At 36.8% G+C, this 27,630-nt stretch overlaps 1 protein-coding gene across 1 annotated transcript; it reads right to left on the bottom strand.

The window, feature by feature from the left end:
• Nucleotides 1-25,256, bottom strand: FBXO43 (F-box protein 43). Its single transcript, XM_001379969.4, has 6 exons — nt 24,647-25,256; nt 21,663-21,717; nt 13,202-14,711; nt 7,598-7,700; nt 1,305-1,508; nt 1-1,199 (listed from the first exon to the last, which is right to left on the bottom strand). The coding sequence occupies exons 3-6, from the start codon at nt 14,680-14,682 to the stop codon at nt 951-953; spliced, it is 2,037 nt and encodes a 678-aa protein (XP_001380006.2). The 5' UTR covers nt 14,683-14,711; nt 21,663-21,717; nt 24,647-25,256; the 3' UTR covers nt 1-950.
• Nucleotides 25,257-27,630: the final 2,374 nt, after the last annotated feature.

Raw genomic sequence — 27,630 nt, 5'->3', positions numbered from 1 at the left:
TGCTAAGTACCAAAACTGCTACATTTTGAATCATTCCAGACAAGATCAGTTATTTAAAAATTCTTTATAATTTGGTTGTCTCAGTTGTCAAAGAATTATAAAATTATCTTCAAGTATTTTCCTACTTGTAAACTGTTCTGGATTAAAGTTTAATATTCCTGAGAGTGGTTTTATACCTGAAACCTTTCATATTTTTCAAACTAATAAGGGTATTCTGATTATTAAAAATCAAGTCACATTATATAAGCAAAATCTCAAATACTTTGGGTTTTGTTCAAACATTTAAAATTCACAACTTATACATTTTTCTTTTTGCTGAACTAAGATTTCTCACCAACTACCATTCTAGGCAAAATTAGGGTTTTTTTGCTTTTATCACTTAATTATATCAATAGTAATAGAAATTTCCCTTCATACAGATGACTCCTAGCAAGTATGCTACCTACTAGATGATTCAGAAAAAAAGATGAAAGTTATAATGGGATAAATTCAAAATAATTTCTCAAAACATTTTATTTATATTTCATTTTATTTACATGTCCATTACCCAAATCTATAGAATTAATCTGTACAAGATAAAAATTCATTTATCATTTGGGAACTATTTTAAAAAATATGATTTGAAGAGGCCATTTGACATGTAAGATCTCATTTTCAACATTAAAATACACATATATGAAAGAGCATTAAATGCTTTATTATTAAAAACACTGAATTATTAAAAGTAAATGGATAAAAGATTACATGAAAAGAAATGCGTTCTTTCATAGTTTTTACAACCTTACTAAAATCATACAAAGAATGAGACTCTATGTACACAAGAGGGAAAAGAAATCATCAACTGTCATTAGGGAGAAGATCTGGGAACTTTCAAAATGTTCATAATTACAAGTTAGACAAAGCCAAAATACCAAAATGGGGGTGGAAGAGGAGAGGGAGGAATGCTTCTTTTAAAGTCTTTTTAAGTTGCGCTTGCTCTGAGCGCTTCCTGGAAGAGCATCTCTTTTATTTCGTGGCTTTGCAGATCTACTACTACATTCTTCTGCCCCGTGGTATGTACACAGACATAACACACAAAAGTCAAAACCACAGGCTTCTCGACTGCACAGTCCCCGTTTCTTAATTGGTTGGTATTTAGCTGGGGACTGGCACCTTGGACAAGGTTTTAATGCTTCATCAATAAAAAGTGTTTTGGCAACCTGTAGTAGAAGCAGACACACTGAATCCTACGGTTCTGAGTCAAGAATCAATCTATCTCCAGTTCTACAAATATTTCCTTTTAATAATGGGTTATAGATACTCACCTTCACATATTCTTCCTGTTTGCTAGGTAACAGAGTCACAGAGCTGCATTCTTTGGGTGTTAAAACTTGTCCCCAGGGAGATGGTGTGGAAACTTCCTCTTTTTGAGAACCAGGTGTCCTAGCTTGAGCTTGCACAGATTTCAGAGCTGATCTGTTTAAAAGATTGAGCCTTGTTGCAGCATCCTCAACACATAATATATTCCCCTGTTGGAAGAAGAGAAGATGGGCTAATACAATAGTTAATACCTATAGAATCCCAGGAGAGTAGCTCTCTGCTGCAAAGCAGATTTGTCTTTTTCAGAAAGTGCAATTTTCTTGGCATTAAGTTTCTCCTTTGTATGCCACCCCCCCAACTATTTCTTGTGTATTTATTTTTTGCAATTAATGTCCTGATTTTTAAAGCTAAGGTCAAAAATCCAACATATTGCTCTATGAGAACTCTAAGCATAATGTGTAATCTTCTATCCATTTGAACTGAAAGCTTAAGAAGTAATAAATCTTTATGAAGCTTGCTACCAAATTCTTCGGAATTCTTTGAAGACATCTCATTTAGCAACAAGTCATGAGAATAATAGTCCTAGTGAGACTATAAAACTCAATAGCTTAGAACAGCCTTTGCCAATACCTGGTGCTAGTTCATTTTTATAGCTACTGTCAAGTTTTTAAAAGCTTTGATAATGTAAGAGGGGGAAAAAAGACTTTTATCTGAACTCATTTCAAGAGTTAAATATACTGATGAGGAAAACTGAAGGAAGTAATTTTTATGGATCTACAGAACTGTCAATTGTATGGGAAATATTAGCAAACTTTTTACAAGTTAACATTCTTGATCTATTGTCTTAATAAATTACTAGCCCGTCTAAATAAATTATATCTACTTCATCGTCAAGGATGTGATGAAAGAGCTGTATGACTCAGATGCTGCACCAAAATAATTAAATATATGCCCACACACCATGGTTTAACACTTTTCATGCCATTCCACATACATAATATAATGAATCATGAAAGGAAAAACTCTATCTTTCATTCTAATTTATATTTTCTATTTCTAAGAATCACAGAGGTTTTTAGATCATAACGATTTAGGCAATAACTTTAAATGTTAAAACTCCAAGAATCAGATCCTTAACCAATGTTTGAATGAACATACCACTAGAAGACCTGACTCAAAAATGCTAATATTCTGGCTATAAACAAAACCTGAATCTGAAGGGGCAGTAATTGGAAGGATGGCTCACAAGTGTTTCTTGGAATGTCAAGGGAGTGGGGAGACTTGGTTTCATCATGTAGCAAAAGGCAATAAGCATCTCATAATGAAGTGTTTATGAAAAGCAATGGGGAAAAAAAGAGTCCTGAAAAGATAATTTCAACAAACACATCAACACCTGTTGTTGTACATATTGAAATTCAATGATGAATTCATTAAGTTCCTTCAAATGAAATAAAAATGCCAATATTCAATGACTTTAAGGCAGAAAGTAATCACAAGTATGGGGGAAGCAGTAACAAATATTGTAGAAAATATAACTCAGGGGTGAACCTGGAAGGAAGACAAGAAACAGAATAAAAAAGGAATAGATAAGTCATGATTACCATAACAAACTCTTTTTGCCATCATTGGCAATGGAGTCATTATTTTTTCACTTAAGTATCACAGTTCATTATGAAGGAATAATGAAGTAGAAATTTCACTCAAAACAAAATAGGAAGAGTGAATTATGGTTGAAATCCATGTGGGCCCTGATAAACTTTGAGGGCATTTAAGGGTTTTCCTCATTATATTTGAAAAGGAAGAGAAAATAAAAAGTGCTTGAAAAAAATTACAAACTTTGTTACTATCCACCCCCCCAAATGGAAATTGAGGAAATAATCACTAATTCAAATGTTCATGTTCTCATCTCTAAGAAATGTTTGTGAGATTGATCTACACATATATTGAAGTCACTCTTAATGAATTTACAAGAACAGGTAGACTTTGACAAAATTCTATTGTGAAGATTAAATTTAACTCTTCCCTGATTATAACAATGAAATTAATTAAATCTTTCCTGATTGTGAAGATTAAATTGTAACCCTTAACTATCTTTTTTAGAACACCCTACTTAAAAGTTGAATATGGAAATCTGCCCATTTTTAGATCTAATCACTAAAAGTATAAACATCCCACTTAATCACTGAGTAGGAGTTCTGTGACCTATGTGTGTGATGGTGGGTGATGAATCAGAATTGACTGATTACCTTCTGGGCAGTACTAGAGCAAAGCCTCAACTGTGATTGGTAGATGCAAAATTAGGGGAAAATACAGGAAGTGGCACAAGAGAAAATGTCTTTAAAAGGGATTGACAACTGCCTGAAGAATTCAATTCTTCACACTTTTGAGTTGAGGCTGGTGAAGAGGGGTAGAAGGATCTGCTGACTGGACCTGAGACCCTGTTCCTTAGACTGATACCTGGTGAGTGAAAAGCTGGCTCTTAACTGCTGGATTTTTCTGAAGAGACTTCCCCAGGTCCTGGGCTACAAGAGCCAAGGCCTATCTGGTTGAAACTAACTCTCCCTGACCTGGAGGGAGGGGGAGGGGGGAGAGCAGAGATAAATTACTTATTAAATAATCCAGTCCAACCCTTTTAAAAAATAAAACCCTTTTCCCCTTTATGTTATCCAGACCACATCTTCATAGACACAATTGACTAGGAGACACAGAAAATGCAAAATGGCACTGTTTCATTTGTTGATTCAGTGGAGTAAAACATATCCTTTAAAGGCCATTTGAAATACTTAACAGTTAACATAGTGTTCAACAATCCTATCAATATCAAGGAGATAAAACAAGGAAATGTTTTCTCACCAAAGGTGTTTGCCACCAGTTTAAAAAATGTCTGGCATAAAGTTCAAATGAAAGAGGCCTTCCCTATACAATTTATTAATTAACTTATTTTTAACTAATTTTTAAATTATTTTATATAAATATATATATAAATATAGCTTATTTTTAACTAATTTAACTAAATTAACTAATTTAACTAAATTATTAATTAATTAAATAACAAATTAATTAAAGTCATCCAGGCACTCCCACTTGTGATTTTTACTAAGTCCCAGAAGATTAAAGAGCTCTTAAATGAAATACATAATTATTCAAAAGAGTTTGGTCTAATTGTTTTGTTGTTGTTGTTCAGTTGTCTCAGTGGTGTATGACTCTTCATGACCCTATTTGGAGTTTTCTTGGTAAAGACACTGGAGTGGTTTGCCATTCCCTTTTCCAGCTCATTTTACAGATGAGGAACCTGAGTCACAAATAGGGTTGAGTGATTTGCCCATGGTCATAAGTATGTCTCAGATCAGATTTGAACTCAGGAAGTTGAATCATCCTGATTCCATGTCCAGCACTCCCCAAATTTTCCCCACTAGTGAACTTGTTAGAATTATTATTCTCTCCCCAATACAGGAGAAATAACATGAGAGCAAATACTTATAGGATCAATAAATATATACCCTACTTTAAGCCCCCTAGGTTATTACCCCCAAAAGATTGCAATTATAGAATAAAAGCCCAAAGACTACTGCCCATGACCCCTTCTTTCCCAAGCACAAGATATGCTCCAAGGCCCAACAACATAATGAATTTTGCCCTACAGTTACCACACTTGAATGAATTTGTTGGAACAGAAGCCAAGCTGTGTCCCTAGGCATCTCAAAGTAACAAAAGAAAAACATAACTTGTAAATTGAGGAAAACCCCAAAATTGGCCTGCCGAAAGCCCTTATACCTAGATATGAATATATTTTGTTGTTCATCTCCCAAGCAATTATGAGTGATAGTGAAAGCTGACCAAAAGCACAATGATCCTCTCAGCAGGTCAAGGGGTACTAACCTATAAATGGCTTTATTCACATTAATCATATCTATCACCGAGTGTTATAGAAACCTAGTAAATGATCACAGAATTCTTTATTGTAGAAACATCACAAGAGTGTTGTTTAGGTGATTTGATAATATCCAATCAAACTGTAGAATGTCACATACATAGAGAATTGATTATGTGTGTGTACCAAAATCCTATATAATAAACATACCATGATAGCATGGCAGAGCACTGTGTTTGATGCCTGTGTACATGGGCTGAATGCACGGTGTGTCTCATCTCATTTATCTGACCATGATGCCACACTTGGGCAGACACACCCTGAATCCTCAGAGAGGCTGCTGGACAGACCTCAAGGGTCCCATACTGGATGGAAGAGCTAACTTATTGAATCTTTGTTTTGTCTGGTGCTCTTTTTTCCCTTTTTAAAAGAATGTTTGCTGCTTTATTCCTTAGGTAAGGTGACTTTTGGTTAGACCTTTCTTGTATCACCATCATTACAAACATCTGAATCATCTTTTTCAATCTTTATCTTTTATAAACTCTCTGTATCATGTGATACTCTTGACCACATACCACTAGCCACTTTCTCCAACTGCACTTTCCTCTCTAGGTTTTCACGGCAATAATCTATTTTTCTCTTCTTTGCCTGATCACTCATTCTCTGTCTCTTGCTGGGTTATCATCCATATCATACAATCTAACTATGAGTGAACCCCAAAGCTCTGTCTTGGGCTATCTTCCCCCTCTTCTATACTATCTCTTCACCCTTGAATTCTTCCCTGTGGCTGTATTCCAATCACCCAGTGGCTAGATATTCTGATATGTACCATCTTCTCCTTTAGAATGGGAGCTCCTTGAAAACAGGGACGATTTCCTTTTTTGATCTGAATCCCGAGTGCAATGTTTATCACAGAGTAAGGACCTATATTCTTCTTCATTCATTTATATTCATTGGTTTCCTGATCAGTTCATACAAGTGGTCACATCTTTATGCTGGTGACTCGGAGATCCATATACTCATATAATTCCTGAGCTCTAGTTGCCCATCTCCAACTGCCCATTGGACATTTTGAACCTGATGTTGGCATCTCAAGCCAAATGGGTCTAATGCAGAACTCATTACATCCTCTCCCCTAAGCTCATCCCTATTCCAAACTTCTCTGTTCTCTCTAGCTTTCCAGGCACCCTAGTTCACAATCATAGTGTCCTACTCAACTTATCTTTATCCTACATATTCATTTGACTGCTGAGTCTTGACATTTCTACCTTCACAACATCTGGCTTTCTTACTATTGCTTATACATAGCATTCTATCTCCCATTTTCACTGGTTTTGAGTGGTTACTCTTTAAACCTGCAATAGGCTCTTTCCTTACCTCTGCCTCTTAAGAGTCCCTACCCCTCTCTAATTAGCTCATTTCTACATGAAGTCATTGCTGATACCCCCAGGTTGCTAGTACCTTTGCTTCAAAATTCTGTCATGTCTATTTTTTTTAAACCCTTACCTTCCCTCTTGGAGTCAATACTGTGTATTGGCTCCAAGGCAGAAGAGTGGTAAGAGCTAGGCAATAGGGGTTAAGTGACTTGCTCAGGGTCACACAGCTGGAAAGTGTCTGAGGCCAGATTTGAACCTAGGATTTCCCATCTCTAGGTCTGACTCTCAATCCACTGAGCCACCCAGCTGCTCCCTCATGTCAATTTTTCTCATACTTACACAGATACATTTGTTTCCAGCAAACAGATTGCAAGTTTCTTCAGGGCAGGGACTATTTCACTTTTCTATTTGTATTCATTTATTTATATTTTCAATAAATGCATATTAATTGGTTCATTGGCTGGTGAACCCAATAAAAAGACACCCAACTAGGACATCATCAGCACATAAAGGCTAAATAACTGTAAAAGCACACACAAATTTTTTTTGGAAATAAAGGTATTGATGTTATCAGGCAACAAGGTGTCTGAAGCAGATAAAGTGCCAAGCTTGGAGTCAAGAAGACTCAGAGTTCAAATCCAGCCTCAGGCACTTACTAGCTGTCTGATCCTTTTTGCTTGAGTTTCCTGTTCTGTTAAATGAGCTGGGAAACTAAATGGCAAACCACTGCAGCATCTTTGCCAAGAAAACCCCAAATAAGGTCACAAAGAGTCAAACATGACTGAAAATGAGTGAACAAAAATCAGTGTTATGGTGGTGTCTCTTCTACCCATGGACCTGGTTGATGTTATTAGGCAAAATAAGTATAAAATCTAATGCTGGATAAATCACAAAAATTAAGGTTATAAAGGAAAAAATTCATATATATATGTGTATATATATATGTATATATATATATATATAAAGCCTGAATACCACATACAATTTAAGAATTTGTGAATTAAATGTTTACAAAAAAAGCCACTTTAGGAAAAACAAAAAAACGCATTACCCTGGAATCTGCCTTCAGTTGTTGCATATAAAATTTCCTCCTTTGATTTGCTTTTCTATCTTGCACAACAATTTCACGCCAATTTTTGCTTACTCTCCAAACACTATAACAAAAAGAGAAATCCTTAAATTATAAGAAGTTCACGGAATTAAAGTTTAGCTTAAAGCTATTCTCAGATCAATATTTTATGTTTTTAGTCTTCTATAATACATAATGCAAATTTTATATGAAAAAAGAATTCTGTTTCATAAAATTGTGTATCGCCATAACAACAGCTGATAGTATATATTTCATGATTTACAAAGTTCTTTACACATACTGTCTTATGATCCTCACAACCTTATGACATACTAGAGATTTTTATCAACATTTTACAAAGGAAGAAACTGAGTCTCAGGGAAGCTAAGTGACTTGCCAAGGGTCACCCAACTGTTAAGTATCAGAGGAGACCTCTTCTCAAAGGTTGCCATACTTTTTATTATACCACTGCCATGTGAAGGTATCCATTGTGAAAATAGTATAGTAGTCCCATAGAAACCAGACAGTACAATGACTATTTATAAGCTGGATACTTTGCTCAAAATAGTTAATAACGGTGGCATAGCATCAAGTATTAGCTATTATTATATGCTCCTAAAGCAGGGTCTGTTTTGCTTTCCTGTTTGTATCTACAAAGCTCTGCACTGTGTTTCACAGATAGCACTTAAAAAAGGCTTTTTCATTTATTCATTCACTCATTCATTCTTCAAGGAACTAACAAAGTATATTATTTGGTCAATGAAGATGGCATTAGGCATTGTTTTCCAGGCTGGATCTCAATAGGGCAGTGATGGCAAGCCTTTTAGAGATGGAGTGCCAGGCCCCATCCACCCCACCCCAGAGACTGAGTGCTGTGCCTCTTCCCCCCCACCAGAGACCAGGGGCTGTGCCCCTCCCCCTATTGAGTGCCAGGTGCCCCCTTCCCCTTCCCCCACACAGGGGAAGGAAGACGCATTCCCATTGGGATGCTGGGCAGAGGGCAGAGGATATGAAAAAATGTCATCAGGCACATGGAAATGGGGAGGGGAGTAGCTCTGCCCAAGTCCCTCTGCCTATCTAGTAATGGACTTTGGGTGAGTGGAATGGTACACATGCCCACAGAGAGCACACTGTGTGCCATTTTTGGCACACATGCCACAGGCTTGCCATCACTGTCCTAAGAGAATGACTAATGAAAGAGAATTCCAATTTATGAATTACCATGAGGATGGATCTGCCAAGAGAACACTTATTTGTGTCTGGTCAACACATTTTCTTCTTCATAATAGGTAGTATTTATATAGCACTTTACATACATGATCTCATCAATAACACAATGTAGGTGTTATATGATTTTCACTTTTATTTTTTTCTGAGTAAAAAACATTTATTCTAGAAAAAACAAAGTGGAAATGTTTTACAAAAGGGGTAAAATGATCGTCTAACTGCAGTTTAACTCCTTGGGTAAAGGAGTTAGTTTATATATCTCTCATCTCTCTGTCTCTCTGCCTATTTCTCAGTTGTTCAGTTACATCTTTCTCTTTGTGACCTCATGCACAATAGCACATCCTATTATCCTCCACTGTCTCCCAAGTCTGTCTAAGCTCATGTTCACAGCTTCCCTGCCACTGTCTATCCATCGCATCCTCTGCCATTCCTTTCTCCTTTTGCCTTCAATCTTTCCCAACATCAGGGTCTTTTTCAGTGGGTCCTGTCTTCTCATTATGTGGCCAAAGTTTTTAAGCTTCAGATTTCAGTGTTTGTCCTTCCAAAAAACAGTATGAATTAATTTCTTTAAGTATTGACTGATAATCCTCATTTTATAGATGAGGAAACTGAGGCTGAGCAAGGTTGAGTGACTTGTCCAGTTTCACACAACTAGTAAGTAAAAAACAGGACTTGAACTGAGATATTTCTGCTATCCAGTATGTCACCTAGTTAGCTGATAGGAAAATCCTAGTCTTAATTTGGAGGAGATTCTCCACAGCAGAGATATTTCTCAAGGCAAAATAATAAATTTTTGTAAATTAGTCTTTTGGGAATTTGGCTAGTGTCAAAAGAGATAGCATAGCATAGTGTATACAGACTGGGCTAGCCTTAGAGTCAGGAAGACCTTGGTTTAAGTTCTCTGATGATTACTAATTGTGGAACCAGAGGTGAACCATTTAACCTTTCAGTGCCCCAGTTACCTCTCTAAAATTACAACATGGAACTACCAATTGGCATTGATGGAAAGAGTTTGCATGGTGTGTGATTCTTGTACCAATGAAACCACAGGTCCAGCTAATAACAAAAAAGAATTCAACTTAGAAAATATCAAATTTCAACACCTTCAAAGTAATATCAGTCAGAAGGTTTTCAGAATATCTGATGCTGAATTTTTTCAAAGATGTAAATTTCAAAGATGAACATTAAAAAATAACACATTCATCTTTTTAAATGGACTTGCCTATTAGTGATGCTTGCGTTTCATAAAAAAGTACACAACAAAATCTTTTGCTGAGTAACTCTCCAAAGATTAGGAGGAGGAAGCAATGTATGTTTATATACAGTGAAGACACATTTGTATAGTCAAAGAAAATAAGACATCATCTTTCACGTTCAGAAAACTGAGAATACCATGTGCCAAAACATGTGGTATAACACTATTAGCCAGTTTGACAGTCATTCCTGAATGACTGCATTTAAGGGGGGAAAAAGAATAATTTTAGAACCAAAAATTGCTTCCTTAATAATTTAGATTATGTTATTTGCCAGGGAGAAAGTCAGAATTGTGCCAATAATTGTGACTAGTCCCCACTGGACCCACTCAGATCCTTTTTCAGCTTTCTCCCCTCCAAACTGGGAGGTACTTCCTACCTAAAAAGGAGTAAGAAGTCCAGGAAAGAGTTGACTGAGAAAAGTCTTTTCTGTTTGCAAAAACATTTCCTTGTGATATTTGAATTGGCATCATTACTTTTATTTCAGTTGCTGTATCTTTAGTTAATGTAGTAAAAGGAGAGATTTATGTTCAAATCTCAACTCTGCTACTTGCTACCTATATGACCTTGGATAAGTCACTTAACTTGTTCTATGACTCAGTTTCCTTATCTGTAAAATGAAGACATGAACTATGTGGTCTTTATGTGTCTATGAATTTAGCATTACATTTCAGCAGAGCAAATAACATGAGGATCATGAGTGGGCTCTTTGAAGAAGGGAACAGAAATGAGCCCATCAGTAGGTAAAGGATTAACAGAAGTATTTCCATAGCTATTTTGAACTTTTCAATTCTCTTTTAGAGAATTTTAGTTCTAAGTGACAGTGGGAAATAAATACTTCTAAATCACATCACAGAATGTAGACAACTGGGAATAAGTCACAGACTAGGAATCACATCATTGGAAAAGAAACAAATAGAAACTAGTCAGAAAAGTAGATGCCAGGCTCTTTTCTAGCTCTTGCCTAAATACTCTGGCATGAGAAAATAGGAATGCTTTTTTAAAAAACTACTCCTTTAATTATCTTTATCAGTAATTAATTTAGTCTTTTTACATTTTGTGACTTTAAAAATATAGGAAAATAAGGCAGGGTTAGACTTAATTAAAAACAAATCTTTGCCCATCAAAGTAATTTATCCCCTTTTTCTCCTTTCCTGATCCAATCGGTACTCAGGAGTTTTATTATTAATGATAATTACAACTAGCATTCATATAGTACTTTAATGTTTGCAAAGCATTTTACAGACATCATCTCACTGGAATCTCACAACAACCCTGTGGTATTGTTATTCCCATTTTATAGATGAGGAATTGTGGCTTAGGGGAGTTACATGATAATTAGACAGCTCCTTGGTTTGAGAGGTAAGATTTGAACCCAAATCTACCTAGGTTCAAATCTTACCTATCTCCAGGTCCAGCATTCTCTCTACTACACCATCCCCATTCTTAAGTTTTAAGACTGAAAAGGAGGGAAGCTGTAAGCTGTACATAACAGAGACCTATAGTTTCATGTACAATCCTATTTTTTTTATCTATTATTTATATGCAAGGATAGCTAGGTGGTACAGTGGATAAAGCACCAAGCTGGAGTCAGGAAGACGTGAGTTCAAATTTGGTCTCAGACACTTACTAGCTGTGTGACCCAAGGAAAGTCACTTAACCCTATATGCCTCAATTTCCTCATCTGTAAAATGAGCTGAAGAAGGAAATATCAAATCAATCCAGTATCTGTGTCTAGAAAATCACAAGGTTATGAGGACTCAGACACAACTAAACAATAAAATGTATACGCAAATGCCCATTCTATTTGGTGTGTAAGTTCAAGGAAAAACTCCATCAGGACTGAAAAGGAAGCATCATTAAAAGAAAGGGAGTTTACCTGGTAGTTAAGAGATCTGTATTCTGGTCCTAGTTCTGCCATTTATTAGCTAGGTGGCTTTATTTTAACTTCTCTCATCTCAATCATGAAAAAAGGATAACAGAGGCTGTTGTGTGGCTCAAATAAGAAAACAATATAAATGTGAACTACTATTGATATTCCATTATAAAGAAAAGTTAGTACCACCTATCCCTAGGAATTCCTGTGACCAAGATACATGAGAGAAATCTGAGGTTATGGGGAAGAGAAACAAGACTTCGTTTACTTAGAGGCAATTCTTTGTGGAGTTGAAAAGGAGAGCTGGTTCCTGCTCCAGATAATTAGTGCCTATGTAGCCCAGTATTTCTGTAAGCAGAGGTTAGAAGATGTGGAAAAACCACTGAACCCTCTTTCTTAGAAAGACTGGATTAAAAAAGTTTTTTTTTCTAGTGTACTTGTAAGAAATTCTTTTAAGAATCAAAATCTTGCAAGAAATTTTAATTTTGCTACTATAGCCCTTTCCTCACTATCCTTCAATTCTTTTAAAATCCTAAGATGCTGATTAAATAATACAATTACTGAGTGAACAATAGAAAATGTATTTCCTCGGTCAGTGAACATTTAATTAAGAACGTAAGCCAATCTAGGACAAGAGAGAGTTCAAAGAGACCTTTAAAGGTCTTACTAGTCCAACCTACATATGTCACCAATAAAGAAGTGTTTAGTTTATTTTCTATCACATACTTCATATTTTACCCATATCATGTTATCTTCTCTCCATGATCATATAGTCTGATTCACATTATTTGATAATTATTTGATAAATAGTGATCAAATAAAGTCATACTGAATGTTGGAAAAAATAATTTGATAATAGCATATGCAATGAAAAGAACAATAAAGTAACAACTAAGCAACTCTACTGGACAAAATTTGTTAAGTTGGATATTCCAAGTTTAAGTGCTAGGAAGTCTCTTTCCACCTGATCATAGTGGTGAGATAAATATATTTACCATCTGGGTAAAGTTTCTTTCATCCTTCTTCAAAAATGCTTTTTCCTAATAGGAAATCTATTAATGAATGCCAAAGAGAACCTTATCCAAATGTTTGGATGGCTCAAGTTTATGATCTCAAAAGTTGAGATGATGCAAAATATGGAAAAAGAGAAACCTCTTCTCATTTACACAAATTTACTAATAATAACAATGAAAAAGGCAACTTTATGTGATCATCTATTTCATTTCTTACCTGCATAGATTTTCCACTGTCAAGGCACCTAATATTATAGCAAGAATATGTTTTAAGTTTCTAAATTTTAATTCTGTTAAGATGTCCAGTTTTTCCAGGCCCATCTTCTTGCCAATAAGTCCTGCAAGCACATATTCCAATAAGGATACTTCTCCCCCCTGTATATCCCTTAGACGGCTTCGCACACTAGTTTGCTGAAATTTTTTCCTTTTGTTTTTCATGATGATCTCATGGACCAGTTGTAAAGCAGGTGTCTTTGATAAATCCGTAAAACCTAAAATCGAATCTCCACTATTATTATCAATCTGTTCATTTGGAGAAATGCCAGAAGCTGCTGTGATTTTTGCTCTAAAGCCAGAATTCACAAAGGGCTTATCTTCTTCTGTTTCAGATTGTGAACTACGCTCCCGAAGGGTGGACAGTCTTCTCACTCTGCCTACGTTTCTTGGCTTTTTCTTAGTGCTCAAAGCTTTCCCAGTTCCCTGGGATTTCTGAAATAGTTCTTGAAATGAACCCTCATGGTCAGAGAAAGAATCTTGGGACTTATCCAGACCCAGTGAATTAAAACCACTATCTTCCGGTGTGGAAATATTATCTATCACCTCAGCTGGGTTATAACCACCAAACTTAATGTTTGCTACCAGGTTACTGATTGGGGTTACAAATATATCCTCATTTGTCTCGCTGAATGCTTCACTAGATGATCCCAGCAGTTCAGGACCTGCATTCTCTCCATTAATACTTAAAATGCTATCCCCAAAGTCATTGGTGAGAGCATTTGTATGGCTGCTTCCCTGAATTGGAGATATACACTCAACTTCAAATAGGCTACAGTCACTTTTGGAATCATCAATTGTGGAAGTTTTATGCTGAGAAAAAGAAAGTCTCAATTTTTGAACACTGGAAGTGACTTCATCTGCTTTTAAAGTGCTAGTGGCCACAGGAGAGAAAATGGTTTGTCTTGGGGACTCCAAAACACTTTTTGAAATTCTATCTTCAAAACTGTGAAGTTCGCATACAGGTGGTGTTTTTGCATAGTTTTCTAGAGAACAATTTTGGGTACCAAAATGTTCTGTGTCCCCTCTTGTAACAATATTTGTTATATTTAACCTTCTACGGAAAAATGTTTTCTTCTTAGTGATTTTGGGGGTTTCACCAAGTTCTATATCTTCATTCGCCTCCTTCCTAAAAAAAGAGCTAGAGTTCTTTTTTTCAATGGGAGAGTCCACAGAACAGGTGAGACCCAGGCTAGAATTTTCAGAGTATTCCTGCGAGGATGATGAGCCTTTTGCATTTTTTCCCCTGTTTTCCACATCCGTATAGTCAAAACTAGAAGCCTTCAGGGAGTCACTGTAGCCACTGTCCTGGAATGAAGATGTGGTTGAGAGGCTTCCAAAGCTGGAAAACTTGAAGCTGACATTAGGGGATTCCACCCCATTTCTTAAAGCACCACTAGCTTCGATGGAGGGGCTGTCTGACATCTTCAGAATCTTGATTTCTGTAAATCAATCTGTAAACCAAAGGGCACAGGCAGTATTTTCATCACCATTGTCAATCAAAAACATGGTCTTCAAAAAAAAAGCAAATTCATAAAGTGAACAACTGATAAAGAAAACAGAGCCCGACAATGGGATTTGATTTCTACACACCTTAAAATATTGGAATAGAGTACAAATTTTACCTTAAAATGACTGATCAAATACTTCCTTTGGCATGTGGCTATTGATTCTAATTCATAAGAAATTACTCTGTAATGCTATGATAAAGTAACTTCATTAAATGGAATGGTACTTATAATAGAGTTTAATATATCATAGTACTAGAATAAGCAGAACCTATAGGTTACGATAGTTAGTATTTATATAATGTTTCAAGGTTTACAAAGCACTGTATCTCATTTATCCTCACAACAACCCTGGGAAGTAGATACTATTATCCTCATTTTACAAATGAGGAAATTGAGGCATACAGTGGGTAACTTGCCCAGAATCGTGGGGTTAGTAAGCATCTGACGCTAGATTTGAATTCAGGTCTTCCTGACTCCATATCCAGAGTCTATCCACTGTACCCTTTATCTGCAACATCTAATAAAAAAATGCACATGTTAATCAAAAAGGGCATCAAATATTACTTTCATTTTCAAATTATTAGTATAATTTATTTCTATATATTTCAGCCCCTTCCTCCCCTCCCTACACCATAGAAAACATTATCTATCAAACAAATATGTATACATAGATTATGTCTTTCATGTTTCCACTTCTCAGTTCATATTCTGAAGGTGAATATTCACAAGTTATTCTTCAACTATTAAATCTGTAGCTGTGTACAATGTCCAAATATTACTTTCAAAATTTTAATTACAACCTAAGAACTAAAATTTTTTTGATTTTAAACTCCCTCAATCAGGCTACCTATCCAGAGGTCTAAAATCCTTGTTACAAATACTTTTTGAAAACACTTCTATGTGCAAAAATATTTATAGTAGCTCTTTTTGTAGTGGCAAAGAATTGGAAAACAAGAGGATGCCCATCAATTGGGGAATGGCTGAACAAATTGTAGTGTATGATGGTGATGGAATAATAGTGTGCTATAAGGAATGATGAACTGGAGGATTTCAGAAAGAGCTGGAAAGACCTACGTGAATTGATGTAGAATGAAATAAGAAGAATTGGGAGAACATTGTACACAGTAACAGCAATATTGGATGATGATCAACTGTGAAAATTTGGCTACTCTCAGCAATGTAATAATCTAGGACAATCCTGAAGACTTAAGATAGGGAATGCTATCCGCCTCCAAAGAACTGCTGGATTCATCTTTCACACCAGTCTATTTTTGGATTTGCTTTGGGGTTTTGGTTTTATATGAGTGTGTTCTTACAATAATGACTAAAATGGAAGTGTGTTTTACATGACAAAAATTAAAAAAAAAAAGAAAATACTCGTACATGGAAAATAAAATTCAATGGTATGATTTTTAACAAAAAAACTAAAGTTGATTTTCTTACTTTTCTAATGATTATGATTACAGTGAAATATATATACATATATATTTCACTCATATTTGTCCTGGAGCAATTAGTGATTTCTATCCACTGAATTCTTTACTTATACTTTTGAAGTGTGAGAGAAGTTTTGGATAAAATACTACTCTTTCCTATAAGATGAAAACCACTTCTTAGAAAATGTGTAAAAGAATCAAGCTGCTATTAATGATAACAAAAAATGCCAGATGTCGGCTCTCCAACCCTTAGGGTGAGATTAATTTTGGTATATTCAGATATAGGATGTCCCAAAAATCTTAGTACAATCTTAAAACTTTAAAAGCACTAGGATTTTGGGGACACTGTACATGTAAATATATGTCATCTATATGAGGGAGAAAGTGAAATTTGGGACACTACTAGTAAACTATTATAATTTAAATTTAGAAAGACAATGATATAAACACCCTGAGCTTTCTCACCTTCATGCTTTTATTCGAATTATTTTCTTTGCATGAAAAATCCTTTCTCCCCTTCACTTCTTAAATTTTTGCAGTTTTTGTGATACAGTTCTATAAAGTCTTTCGTGATATCCTTCTGTGCTGTATTCTATACAGAGTATCTAACAAATATAAGAAGCCTTTTCCCAACTCTTCTTCATTCCAGTTCTGTACCTTTCTTATTTCCTATTCATCCTGAATATAACTTGTTTGCACATATGTGTTTGTTTTCTTCCTCTTTAGAGTGTGAGCTCCTCAAGAGAAGGGACTGTCTTTGGCCTCTTTTTTGTATCCCTGGTGCTTAGAAGAATGCCTGACACATAGTAACCATTTAGTCAATGTGTGCTGATCCATGAATATTTGCTGAAAGAATGAGCTCTATACCAGTTGTTTCACCCCCTATAAAATATGAGAACATCTTTTTTTTTTCAATCCTTTACCTTATGTCTTAGAATTGTTTCTGAGTATTGGTTCCAAGGCAGAAGAGTGATAAGTAATTGGGGTTAAATGATTTGCCCAGAGTTCCACAGCTGGAAAGAGTCTGAAGTCAAATTTGAACCCTGGACTTCTGTCTCCAATTCTGCCTCTCTGTGCCCTGAGTCACCCCAAGACACCTTTTTGAATAATGAAAAATTCCAAGAACCTCAAAAAAAATTGTATTTTTAGTATCTGTTGATTGATCGCATACATGATGTGAATTTGTGGACCCCTTACAATAATTACATGGCCCTCCACAAGTCCTTTGCTCATGAGTTCAGAACCACTATTCTCTATTATTATTTGGCAAGGTATGCTCTCTTTTTAATTTGTACTTCTTTTCATAAATACAAAGATACTTAATCTAGAACTAGAAGAGTTTAAATCTTAGTTCTACTTGCTAAGGATTGTAATGGGTTAGATAAGAAATAAGAGACTAAAGGGTACAGACAGTGTTTTCAACACCATTTTCAATCAAAAGCATGGTCTTCAGGGAAAAAAGGCAAATTCAGAAGGTGAACAACTGATAAAGAAAACAGAGCCTGAGAATGAGATTTGATTTGGGGAGCATACCTTAAAATACAGGAAATGCCGGGGTCCTGGCCAGGGATAAAGTACTTTTGATCAAGAATGGTAGGAATTTATTTGTCTGGAGTCTTATACTAATTAAAGGGACCTTAAATGTAAAAGGCAGGGGAGAGAAAGGGGGGAAAGGAATAGGAACTATATATATATATATATATATATATATATATATATATATATACACACACATATATATGTTTCTAATAAAATATATATCAAAGAGAATATTTAAAATGTAGGAAGAACAACAGTAAAGATGTCAAGAAATTTGCTGGGGGAAAGAAAACATGAGGACAGACATAGCAATAAATGTCTATCACATGTCTATGCAAATGCATAAAGAAGAGGTAACAAGCAATGTAAATTAGAGATTCTAATACAAGAAGGCAAATTCCATGACTTCACAGGTGAGGCTTGGAAGGACTTGGATGGATAGGACCTATAAATGGAATATGACTCTAAAAGGGTATATGCTATTCAAATAAAATCAAGATAGGTTTTTAAAAATGGGGGAGGGAGAAGGCAGAGAATCAATAGTATAGGGGTAAGAAAGAAGGAAATCCAAGAAACAAGAGTGGGAAAGAACATTTAAATAAAGAATCAAAGTAAGCAGAATCAAAAACTCTGTTATTAAGAGTATATTATAGACAACTTGGGGGAAATGGAGAATAAAGGAGTTTGGAAAATGGAACCCAAACCCAGCAAGGGTTAAGATGATTATGGTAGGGATGGAAGTTTCAGTCATCTTGATATCCACTATCTTTCTCTTTTGCCCCACCTCATCTCTCTCTCTCTCTCTCTCTCTCTCTTTCTCTCTCTCTCCTAATTAATTTTATCTAAATCTTTACCTTCCATCTTAGAATCAATACTGTATATTAGTTCCAAGATAGAAGAGTGATAAGGGCTAGGCAATTGGGGTTAAGTGACTTGCCCAGGGTCTCACAGGTAGGAAATATCTGAGTTCAGATTTGAATCCAGGACCTCCCATCTCTAAGTCTGGTCCTTTATCCTCTAAGCAACCAACTGCCCCACTGCTAATTACTTCTTGACTTGCCTTCATGAAAATTTGATAATTTCATTCTTCCAAAGAGCCAGAACCAAGAAGAACTTCTCTTCTGGGACTGCCACTCTCCAATAAAGAAGAAATGGTAGAAATGATAAGATCCAAACAGAGAAGAGAGCAAAGAAGAAACACACATCTTGTGATAATTTCTCCTTTTCCTCACCACTGAAATGTTTCTCTTTGTCTCTGTGTTCACAGAATTACATTCTTGTAAATTTTCCATTCTTCCTGTGCTGACTTTCCCTATAGAATTTTAAACTTATTAAAATGGTTTTAAGTTATTAAAACCAAAAACTGCACTAACACTTTTGGGATATCCTGTATGTCCACAATTCCTTTGATGGACTATGGGCTCATCAAGAGGAGGATATTTCTCTATTTGCATTTGTGTCATTGGTGCCTAGCGCAATATTTATTTAGCACACAGGGGGCACTGAATAAGCATTTGCTGGTTGAATGTTTTTTTTTTTTTAAGGAAAGGTATATTAGATATAATAATATAGAAGATGGTGCTGTAACTTTTATAAAGCACTTTTGCATGAATGATCAGGGGTGCCTCACAACAGCCCCATGAAGTAGGACAGGAATTATTATCCTCATTCTATAGATGAGGAAACCAAGATTCAGGTGTGGGGGGAGGTGGGGGGGCTTAAGTGACCTAGGATGACTACAAAAGCGTCACATGATTTTCTTGGAATAATCTCAGAGGCATTTAAAGCCCAGAATGACCACAGATAAGAGATAAGGACACCAGAAAAGAGTTTTTGAGCTATATTATGGGGGCAGGGGAATGCAATAGAAAATTGGATGACTGCTCTGGAAGATGGGATAATGAAAAAGAACACTAGGAGAGGGAAGAGACACACAATTCTTCTTGCATCCCTATTATCTCTGCCACAGAGCATGATTTGGGGACTGGAAAAAAGAGCCCCTAAACTGGCAGAGAGGGAGATCCTTGGATGCTAGAAAAACTAGCTCAGGTTATTCTGGAGTCTTGTGCTCAGTGATTTTAGAAAGATTAGAAAGAATAGGAGAGGTGTCCTTGGGAAAATGTAGTTGTAATTTTTTAGAGGGAAGAAAGTGTAATTTGAAAACCAGAGGTCAGAATCCTAGAGGTATTAGAACAATGGTGAATAAACATCTAAAAAAGAAAACGGTGATTGCAAAGAGCTTCAGCCAAACAAGATATGTGGGGTTATGAAACTGGTAGAGATCAGGAGAATGCAAGCTTAGTAGTTTACTTAGATTTTAGCAAAGCATTTGACAAAGTTCCTCATGCTAATACTAGAAAAAGAAGAGAGATTGGCTAGATGAGAGTCCAAGGACCCAGAGAGTGACCATTAACAGCTTGATGTCACTTGGAGAAGAAAGCTCTAGAAAAGTGTCTGAGAGATAATAATATTTTTATCAATGATGATGAGAAAAGTATAGAGGGCTTGCTTATAAAATGTGCTCATGAATGTAATGCAATGATCTGGGACAATTCTGAAAGACTTATGACCAGGAATGCTTTCCTCCTCCAGAGAAAGAACTGTTGGATTTGAAATGCAGATTAAGCATAATATTTTTCACTTTAGTTTGTGGGGGGTTTTTTGGGGGGAAGGGGTTATATGGGTATTGGTATTCTCTTACCATAAATACCAGTATGGAAGTATGTTTTGCATAATATATGTATGGCCCAGATCAACTTGCTTACCATCTTCAAGGCGGGGAGAGAAGGGAGGGAAAGAGATGGTTTGGATTTTGGAAAATGTATTTTGAAAATTATTATTATATGTAATTGGGAAAATAAAATATCTTTGAATTTAAAAAATAAACTTGGTATCTCAATTCTCTTCATAAAAATAAAATAAAATGTGCTGATGTTATGAAACTGTCAGGAACAGACAATACACTAGACGTTAAAAAAATCTCAAAGGCTAGAATATTGAGTTCAGTCTAATACTAAGTTCAACAGTCAATAATTAATAAACATTTTAAAGCACCTACTGTGTGCCCGATGTGCTGAGTGTTGAGTTTAAAAGTCTAAAAAAAAAGACTCATATCTTATCTAAATGCTATCATATATATGGATATATATCATACTCAAATATAAATGTATACATGTATATATATATCTACACATACATGCACACATACAGATGCACACAGTCAGACTATATCTACAATACTGTGCTCTATTCTAGAGGCTACATTTTAGGAAAGACATTGATAGGGGAAACTAGATATTTCAATGAATCAGAGTCAGGTCTGGAGATGGGAGGTCCTGGGTTCAAATCTAGAATCAGACACGTCTTAGTTGTATGACCCTGGGCAAGTCACAGTCCCAATTGCTTAGCCCTTACCACTCTTCTGTCTTGGAACCAATACTTCACATTGATTCTAAGATAGAAGGCAAGAGTTTAAAAAAAGAGGAAGGACATTGATATATTGGAAAGTATGAAGAAGAGGGCAACCAGGAGGGTGAAAAACCTTGAAATGATGCCATATGAAGACTGTTTGGAGGATTAGAGGTGGAAGAGAAAACTTAGGGATAACACAATGGCTATTCTCAGGTATATAAAGGGCTCTCTAGTGGAAACACTATTATTAGTCTGGCTCTCCTTGGGTCCCAAAGGAAGAACTAGATTAAATGGTAGATGCACATTTAGACATGATATGAAGAAAAATTTCTTAACAAGTAGAACCATCAAGATATGAAATGGGCTGCTTCAATGGGCAGCAAGATCTCCCCTCTGCAGGCTAGAGGACCACTTTGTGGGAAACTGTAGAGGATATTCTTCTTCAGGTCTGGGCTAGAGAAGATGGTCTCCAAAGGTGCCTTCAACTCAGAAATCCTCGGATACTTACTACCTGTATGATCTTGGGCAAATCACTTCAGTTCTTGGGGCTTCTGTTTCTTCACCTATAAAATGAAAAGGATGAAATAGATTGTGAATTCTTAAACTGGGGTCTGTAAACTTTTTTTCACATTTTGGTAACTATATTTCAAAATACTTTATTTCCTTTGTAATCCTATATATTTTATTTTATATATTTAAATACATTATTTTTAGAAGGAATGCATTGTTCTCAGAAGACTGCCAAAAAAAAAGACTGCCATTATATACAAAAAAGATTAAGAACTGGGGTAGATGATCTCTAAAATCTAATCTCTGAACTCTATTATCAAGTGAATGACATTATCTAACAGATGACATAATTAATATTTAAAGGTGTTCAGTGTCAAACAAACTGCCCTGGCAGGACATGATTTCCCCATGATGAGAGGGATTCAAGCTAAGATTTAATGACCAAAAGTCAAGAATACTGAATAGTAGATTTCCATGAGGGTTACAGATCATGGATTTAGGAGCTTGAAGGGACCTACAAAAAGCGCCTACTCCAGTATTTCTTCATTTTTACATATAAGGAAACTCAGGATCAGAGAAGGGAGTGATTTGCCTGTGATCAACTACTTTGGGTCTTCTCTGCCTTCTCTATCAAGCCAGTAAGCTTATGGCTGGGGATAACATCATTGTCCTGTAAGATCTCATTAGCCTTGGTACTCTACCTCATCTCTACCTTCTGCCTCTCTGTCTGGATCATGGAGTTATGAATTCCAAACCTCCAATGAAGGAGCAAGAGCTCAGCTCAATTATCTCCTCATTTCTCACCTGTCTAAACTACTTTGAGATTCCTCTCATTAACCTCATTATGCTGTCAAGTGGGGTACCTTCTCCTCCCTCCCACTTCCACACCCTGCTTTTCAGCTTCCTTTTATGTATTGTCACCCCCCCCATTAGATTATCTACTCTTTGAGGGCAGAAGCTGTTTCTTTTTTTCATATTTGTATCCCCAGTGCTTTGCATAGTGTCTGGTACATAGTAGCTGCTTAATAAACGATTAATGATCGATTACATAGGCAGTAAGAAAAATAGCAAGGTTTTGAACTCTAATTGTCTGACTTTAAATTTATAACTCATTTTACTATATCGTGCTCCCTCAGAGAGGAACTCTGACTTAGATATTCTCTGAGTTTCCTTTCTAAATTAAACATCTTCTCTAAAGAAGTATCTGGACAAGAAAGTTGAGTCTTTTCTAAAGCAAATGTTTCATTATTTCCTTTATTATTAGAAATTTTAGAAATTATGTAGATTATAAACTCCTTGAAGGCAGGGATTATATTTTGACTCTTTTCATATCTCCAATACTTAGCAGAGTTCCTGCACTTAGTAGGCATTTTGTAAATATTTATTAACTGGCTGCCTAATCAGGAAAGGTCATTTAGGTAAATCTTTCATGATAGTCATCAATTGGGCTAATGAAGCTGATAAATTCATATGTGGTTGGTGGGAAGTTATACTTTACAGTATATCTCATTAGGAAATAATATTTTCCGGGGTCTACTTTTAAAAGTACCTATTAAGTCACAATTTTTACTAAAGTTATTTAGTCATATACACCTGCTGCATATATTAAAAATGGGACTAGGAAACAATTATTTGGCTACTTCACCACTAGATGTCTCAAGAACTTTTCTAACTAAAGAGTTGAATAGCAATGAGACAAAAGAATACATTGAATGATGCTTGTTTTTACTGAAAGGAAAATGTGCCAACAGAAACAAGGAGTAAAGATTAACAAACTATTAAGAAAAAGACGGTGTTCTCACAAAGCCTGAAAGTTACCCAAGTTCAAGGATTACTAAATTCTTCTTTACAGAGAGGGTCCAGAGATTTCATTAAACTGCTGGAGGGGTTGATGAACCCCAAAAAACTCAGAGTTCTTGCCATCTAGTATTTATACTTTTACCTAACTCTTTTTACTCTATTTGATTTTCATGTATATTAACTGTGGTCTTCTGCAACACAATTTGAAAATGTTATTTTCCTGGAAAACACATTGAAATATTTGAAGATGACTTCTGAAGTCCCTCCTTCAAAATTTATAAAATTAAGAAATTATATGTTTAAGTAGTCACAGGTTCTTTGTTAGGTTAGTTGATAGTATTACAATAATTATCCAGACCTTTCAGTAAAGGAAAAAAGAAGAGATAAACATCATAGTCCTTTATTCTAATGAGGTGTTAAGTAGATATTTTCATTGAAATGGAAGAAATACAATAACTATCCTGAAATCAGATTTCCTCTTTGTAAAACTGCTATACTTACCATCAAAAAAAACTTTCAATTACTTAAACTATATTAATTTTTTTAAATTTAGAAAATATCAAATTAAACCAAAACCAAATATCTTGTCCTATTAAGAATCAATGGGGTTGAAGTGTGAGGGGAAAAAAAACCTGTTTGGGCTGAGCTGCCAGAGTCAACGAGCATAATTACAATGAGTTAGACACTGTGCTTAGAAGAACCTTCTATAAGTATCTCAAGTGCTAAACTCTGAAAGGGGTGGATATAAATGCTGTGATCCAACTCTAAATTTATGAACCTACAATCATGACATCTAAAAACGAAATATTTTGGAACATTCTTCACCCTTTCATACAACAAGAACCTTAACCTTCTTTTATCTCATTTACACTGCTGAATGTTGTGAATAAACTTCTTAACTGGGTTTCTCAAGAGGAGGAGGGCTGCCTGAGTTCTATAAATGACTTGCCCCTGGAGGCAGGTGTGTATTGGTGGGGAAAGGTGATAACCAAGCTTCTTCTAGTTTTCCTCATTTTAATTGTTTCCCTCCTCCTGTCCCTCCTCTCCCAGTTTGGAAAGCTAAGATTGGATTTCCAGCTACCAAGGCGAAGTAGTTTTTAAATCCCCCCCCCCCCCCATCCTGAAAGCCAGAGAGGCACAAGGAGGGAGAAAGATATATTCAATTATTGAGGGTATAGTCACCTGCAATGGAGGGAGATTAGAGGAGGCAGGAGGCAGCAGGTAACTTCAACGCATCTCACCCTTTTCCAGCACCTAGAAAACAAACTGGGGGCGGGGAGGGGGGGACTCCCAGGAATCCTGCTCCCCTACTGCTGCAGCAGCCCTAGCAGCCTGGGGTCCCCCGCCCCCGGCCAACTAGAGACTACAAAGCCCAAGAGCAGACTCCTCCTGCCTCCCCTGGGATGGATGAATGGCAGCAGCTGAAGCTGCTGAGCTTGGAAGTAGGCAAGAGGGAAAAGGAGAAGGGGGCGGAGGGAGCAGAGTGATGGGGAAGGGTGTGGTAGGGACAGAGCCACACGCTTCGGCCCCAGGGATGCTCTGGCTATGGCAACCCCCAATCCCAGTTAGCGTGGGGCCGCCACTGCTTTCCCTCTCTTGGGTTTGAACTGCCCGCCCTGAATAACCGCTAGCCCTGGCCCCTCCCCCTCTCCTTCTTTCCCTTCCCTTCCCTTCCCTTCCCTTCCCTTTTCCTCCCCTTCTCTCTTTTTTCCTTCCCTGCCCCAGCCCTGCCAGCCCTGTCCCACTCTGCTCTTCTTTCTGCGTGGCCCTCCGGCTGTCCCAGGAACCTGCCCCGCTCCAGACGTTAGGGACCGTTTTGGGGAGGAATATGGAATGGACACCCTCTCCAACCCCCCCCCCGCCCCCCTTTGGTCATTGTCTTCCCCCATCCTAGCCTTGAGTTAGTGGGCACGAATCAAGAAGTTGGGAGCAAGCTCATGGACCGGAGTTTCTTTTTCCTCTTCCATCTTCTCACATCTTCGTTTCAAGAATGGGTTTAGAAGTTAATTGTGTGCATTTATTTTCACCAAAGAGCAGTTTTTAATGGACCCATCCACCTTACTCTTTCTCTTATCATTATACACCCAGTATGGTGTAAGTATATCCCAGAAAGGACACTGATTTGGAGTCAAAGGTCCTGTATTCAAATCCTAATTTTGCCAATTAGTATGACCTGTATGATTTAGAGTAAGTCATTTCTCTGGGCCTTGGGAATGCTGGATTTAGAGGCAGAGTCTGGCTTCAAAACCTGGCTTTACTACTATCACATATATGGCCTTGACTAAATAACTTCAGATCTCTGAGCCTCATCTACCTTGACTATAAAATGAGGGATTTGGACTAGATGACCTTAGAGATCCTTCCTAGATCTGTATCTGTCATCCTCTGATCCTAAAGGAAGAGGCTGAGCCAGATGCTTTCTCAGATCATTGACAGATCTAAAATTAAGATCCCCTGTGATCCCAGAGTCCTGTGGTGGTTTTTCTTCTTCCTAATGGAGTTATATGAGGCACCCCCTATTCTTTTGCTATAGCATCTTTAATTTTTAACTCCAGCCCTATTCTCTCTGGGTTTTCATGACACTGCCCTTCTTTGTTTTCCTCCTACTTAATGGACCTCTCTTTAGACTCCTTTGCTGGATTTTCATCCAAGTCATGACCACTGGCTGTGGGGTCTCTCCCAAGGTTTGGTCCTAAACCCTCTTTTCCCTTTAAACTATTTCACTTTGTCATCTCATCAGTTCTCTTAGATTCAATTATCATCTGTACAAAGATGCTTATCAGATCCAGCTACCTAGACCTAACCTATCTTGTGGTCTTGTCTCCCTGTTTGACATCTCAGATTGGATATCCAGAAGACTTTTTATACTTAATATATCTAAAACTGGACTCATTATCTCCCTGCCCCCAACAAAAATTAAAAATAAAAACATAATCTGTTCCCTCTTCCGAACTTCTCATTACTACTGAAAGCATAACCATTCTCTGTCACCCAAGCCTCCAACCTCATGTCTCTTCTCTTTCATCTTTATAGCCAGTGAGTTGTCAAATTCTATTAGTTCTACCTTTGCAGCATCTGTCATACATACCCCCTTCTCTCCTGACACTTCCACCATTCTAGGGTAGTCTCTCATCAACTCATGCCGGGGCAACTAGTTGGTTTCCCTGCTTTTTCCACTCTAATCTATCCTCCACTCAGAAGTCAAATTCATCTTTCTGAAGCACAGGTCTGACCATATCCCCCCTCTATTCAATAGTTTGACTGTCTCTAGTACCTCCAGGATCAAATACAAAATCCTTTGTTTGGCTTTTAAAGCACATCATAACCTGACTCCTCCCTCCCTTTCCAGTCTTCTTAGACATTATTCCCCTCTGAGATCCAGTGACACTGGCCTCCTGGCTGTTTTAGGCACAGAACACTTCATCTCCTGCCTCTGGGAAATTTCATACGGCTCCCCTCATATCTGGCATTTTCTCCCTCCTCATCTCCAAGTTTCTCAAGTCTTATCTTCTGAAAAACAAACCAAAAAAAAAAAAAAGCCTTTCCCCATTCCCCTTAATCTTAATGCCTTTCCTCTAAAATGATCTCCAATCTATCCTCTCTATATCTTGTTTATATACAGTTGTTTTCATTGTCTCCTCTATTAGACTGGGAGCTCCTTGAGCAAGGATTGGGGTTCTTTTTCTCTTTTTTGGTCTTTGTAACCCTAGAGCTTAGCAGTGTATAGCATGAGGTAAGAGCTTTAAAAACTGGCTACATCATAATCCCCAATAATGCCTCCATCAAGACTTTAGGGAAACTATTATGATCTGTCAAATAAAAGCAGATGCTTCTGGGGCACCAGAACCTGTGTGAAGTGTTTGGGTTCTTCCCCCCCACATCCCCTCAGATTAATCAGTTGTGAAGTGTTTGCCTGACAATCAGGATCAAATCAGCAAGTCAGCAAAGTTTAATAAGAGTAATAAGCTTTAGACTGAAGGCATAGCAGGAATGGGCTTCTTGGAGTTCTCCACACCTCTCGCTTCCCAGAACTAATAGAACCAAGCTGTTAAGAGTCATCTTTCTCCTCCCTCCCACCCCTACACCTTGAGGAGGAACCTAAGAATCAAGGCAGAGCATGACAACACCTACCTCCAACACTGAGTTTTTGTCCAAAACGAATCCTT

This window comes from Monodelphis domestica, chromosome 3 (assembly GCF_027887165.1).
Source record: "Monodelphis domestica isolate mMonDom1 chromosome 3, mMonDom1.pri, whole genome shotgun sequence".
Classification (NCBI taxonomy): Eukaryota; Metazoa; Chordata; class Mammalia; order Didelphimorphia; family Didelphidae; genus Monodelphis; species Monodelphis domestica.
Note: the sequence above shows the minus strand (reverse complement) of the source record. Positions and strands in the feature narration are given on the sequence as shown.

Excerpts from the sequence above, each read along its gene's own strand:
- FBXO43 (XM_001379969.4), bottom strand. The coding sequence starts at position 14,682 with ATGTCAGACAGCCCCTCCATCGAAGCTAGTGGTGCTTTAAGAAATGGG. Across the intron at positions 7,701-13,201 it reads ACAGTGGAAAATCTATGCAG|TGTTTGGAGAGTAAGCAAAA; the intron begins GTAAGAAATGAA and ends TTTTTGTTATAG. Across the intron at positions 1,200-1,304 it reads AACAGGAAGAATATGTGAAG|GTTGCCAAAACACTTTTTAT; the intron begins GTGAGTATCTAT and ends CTTCTACTACAG.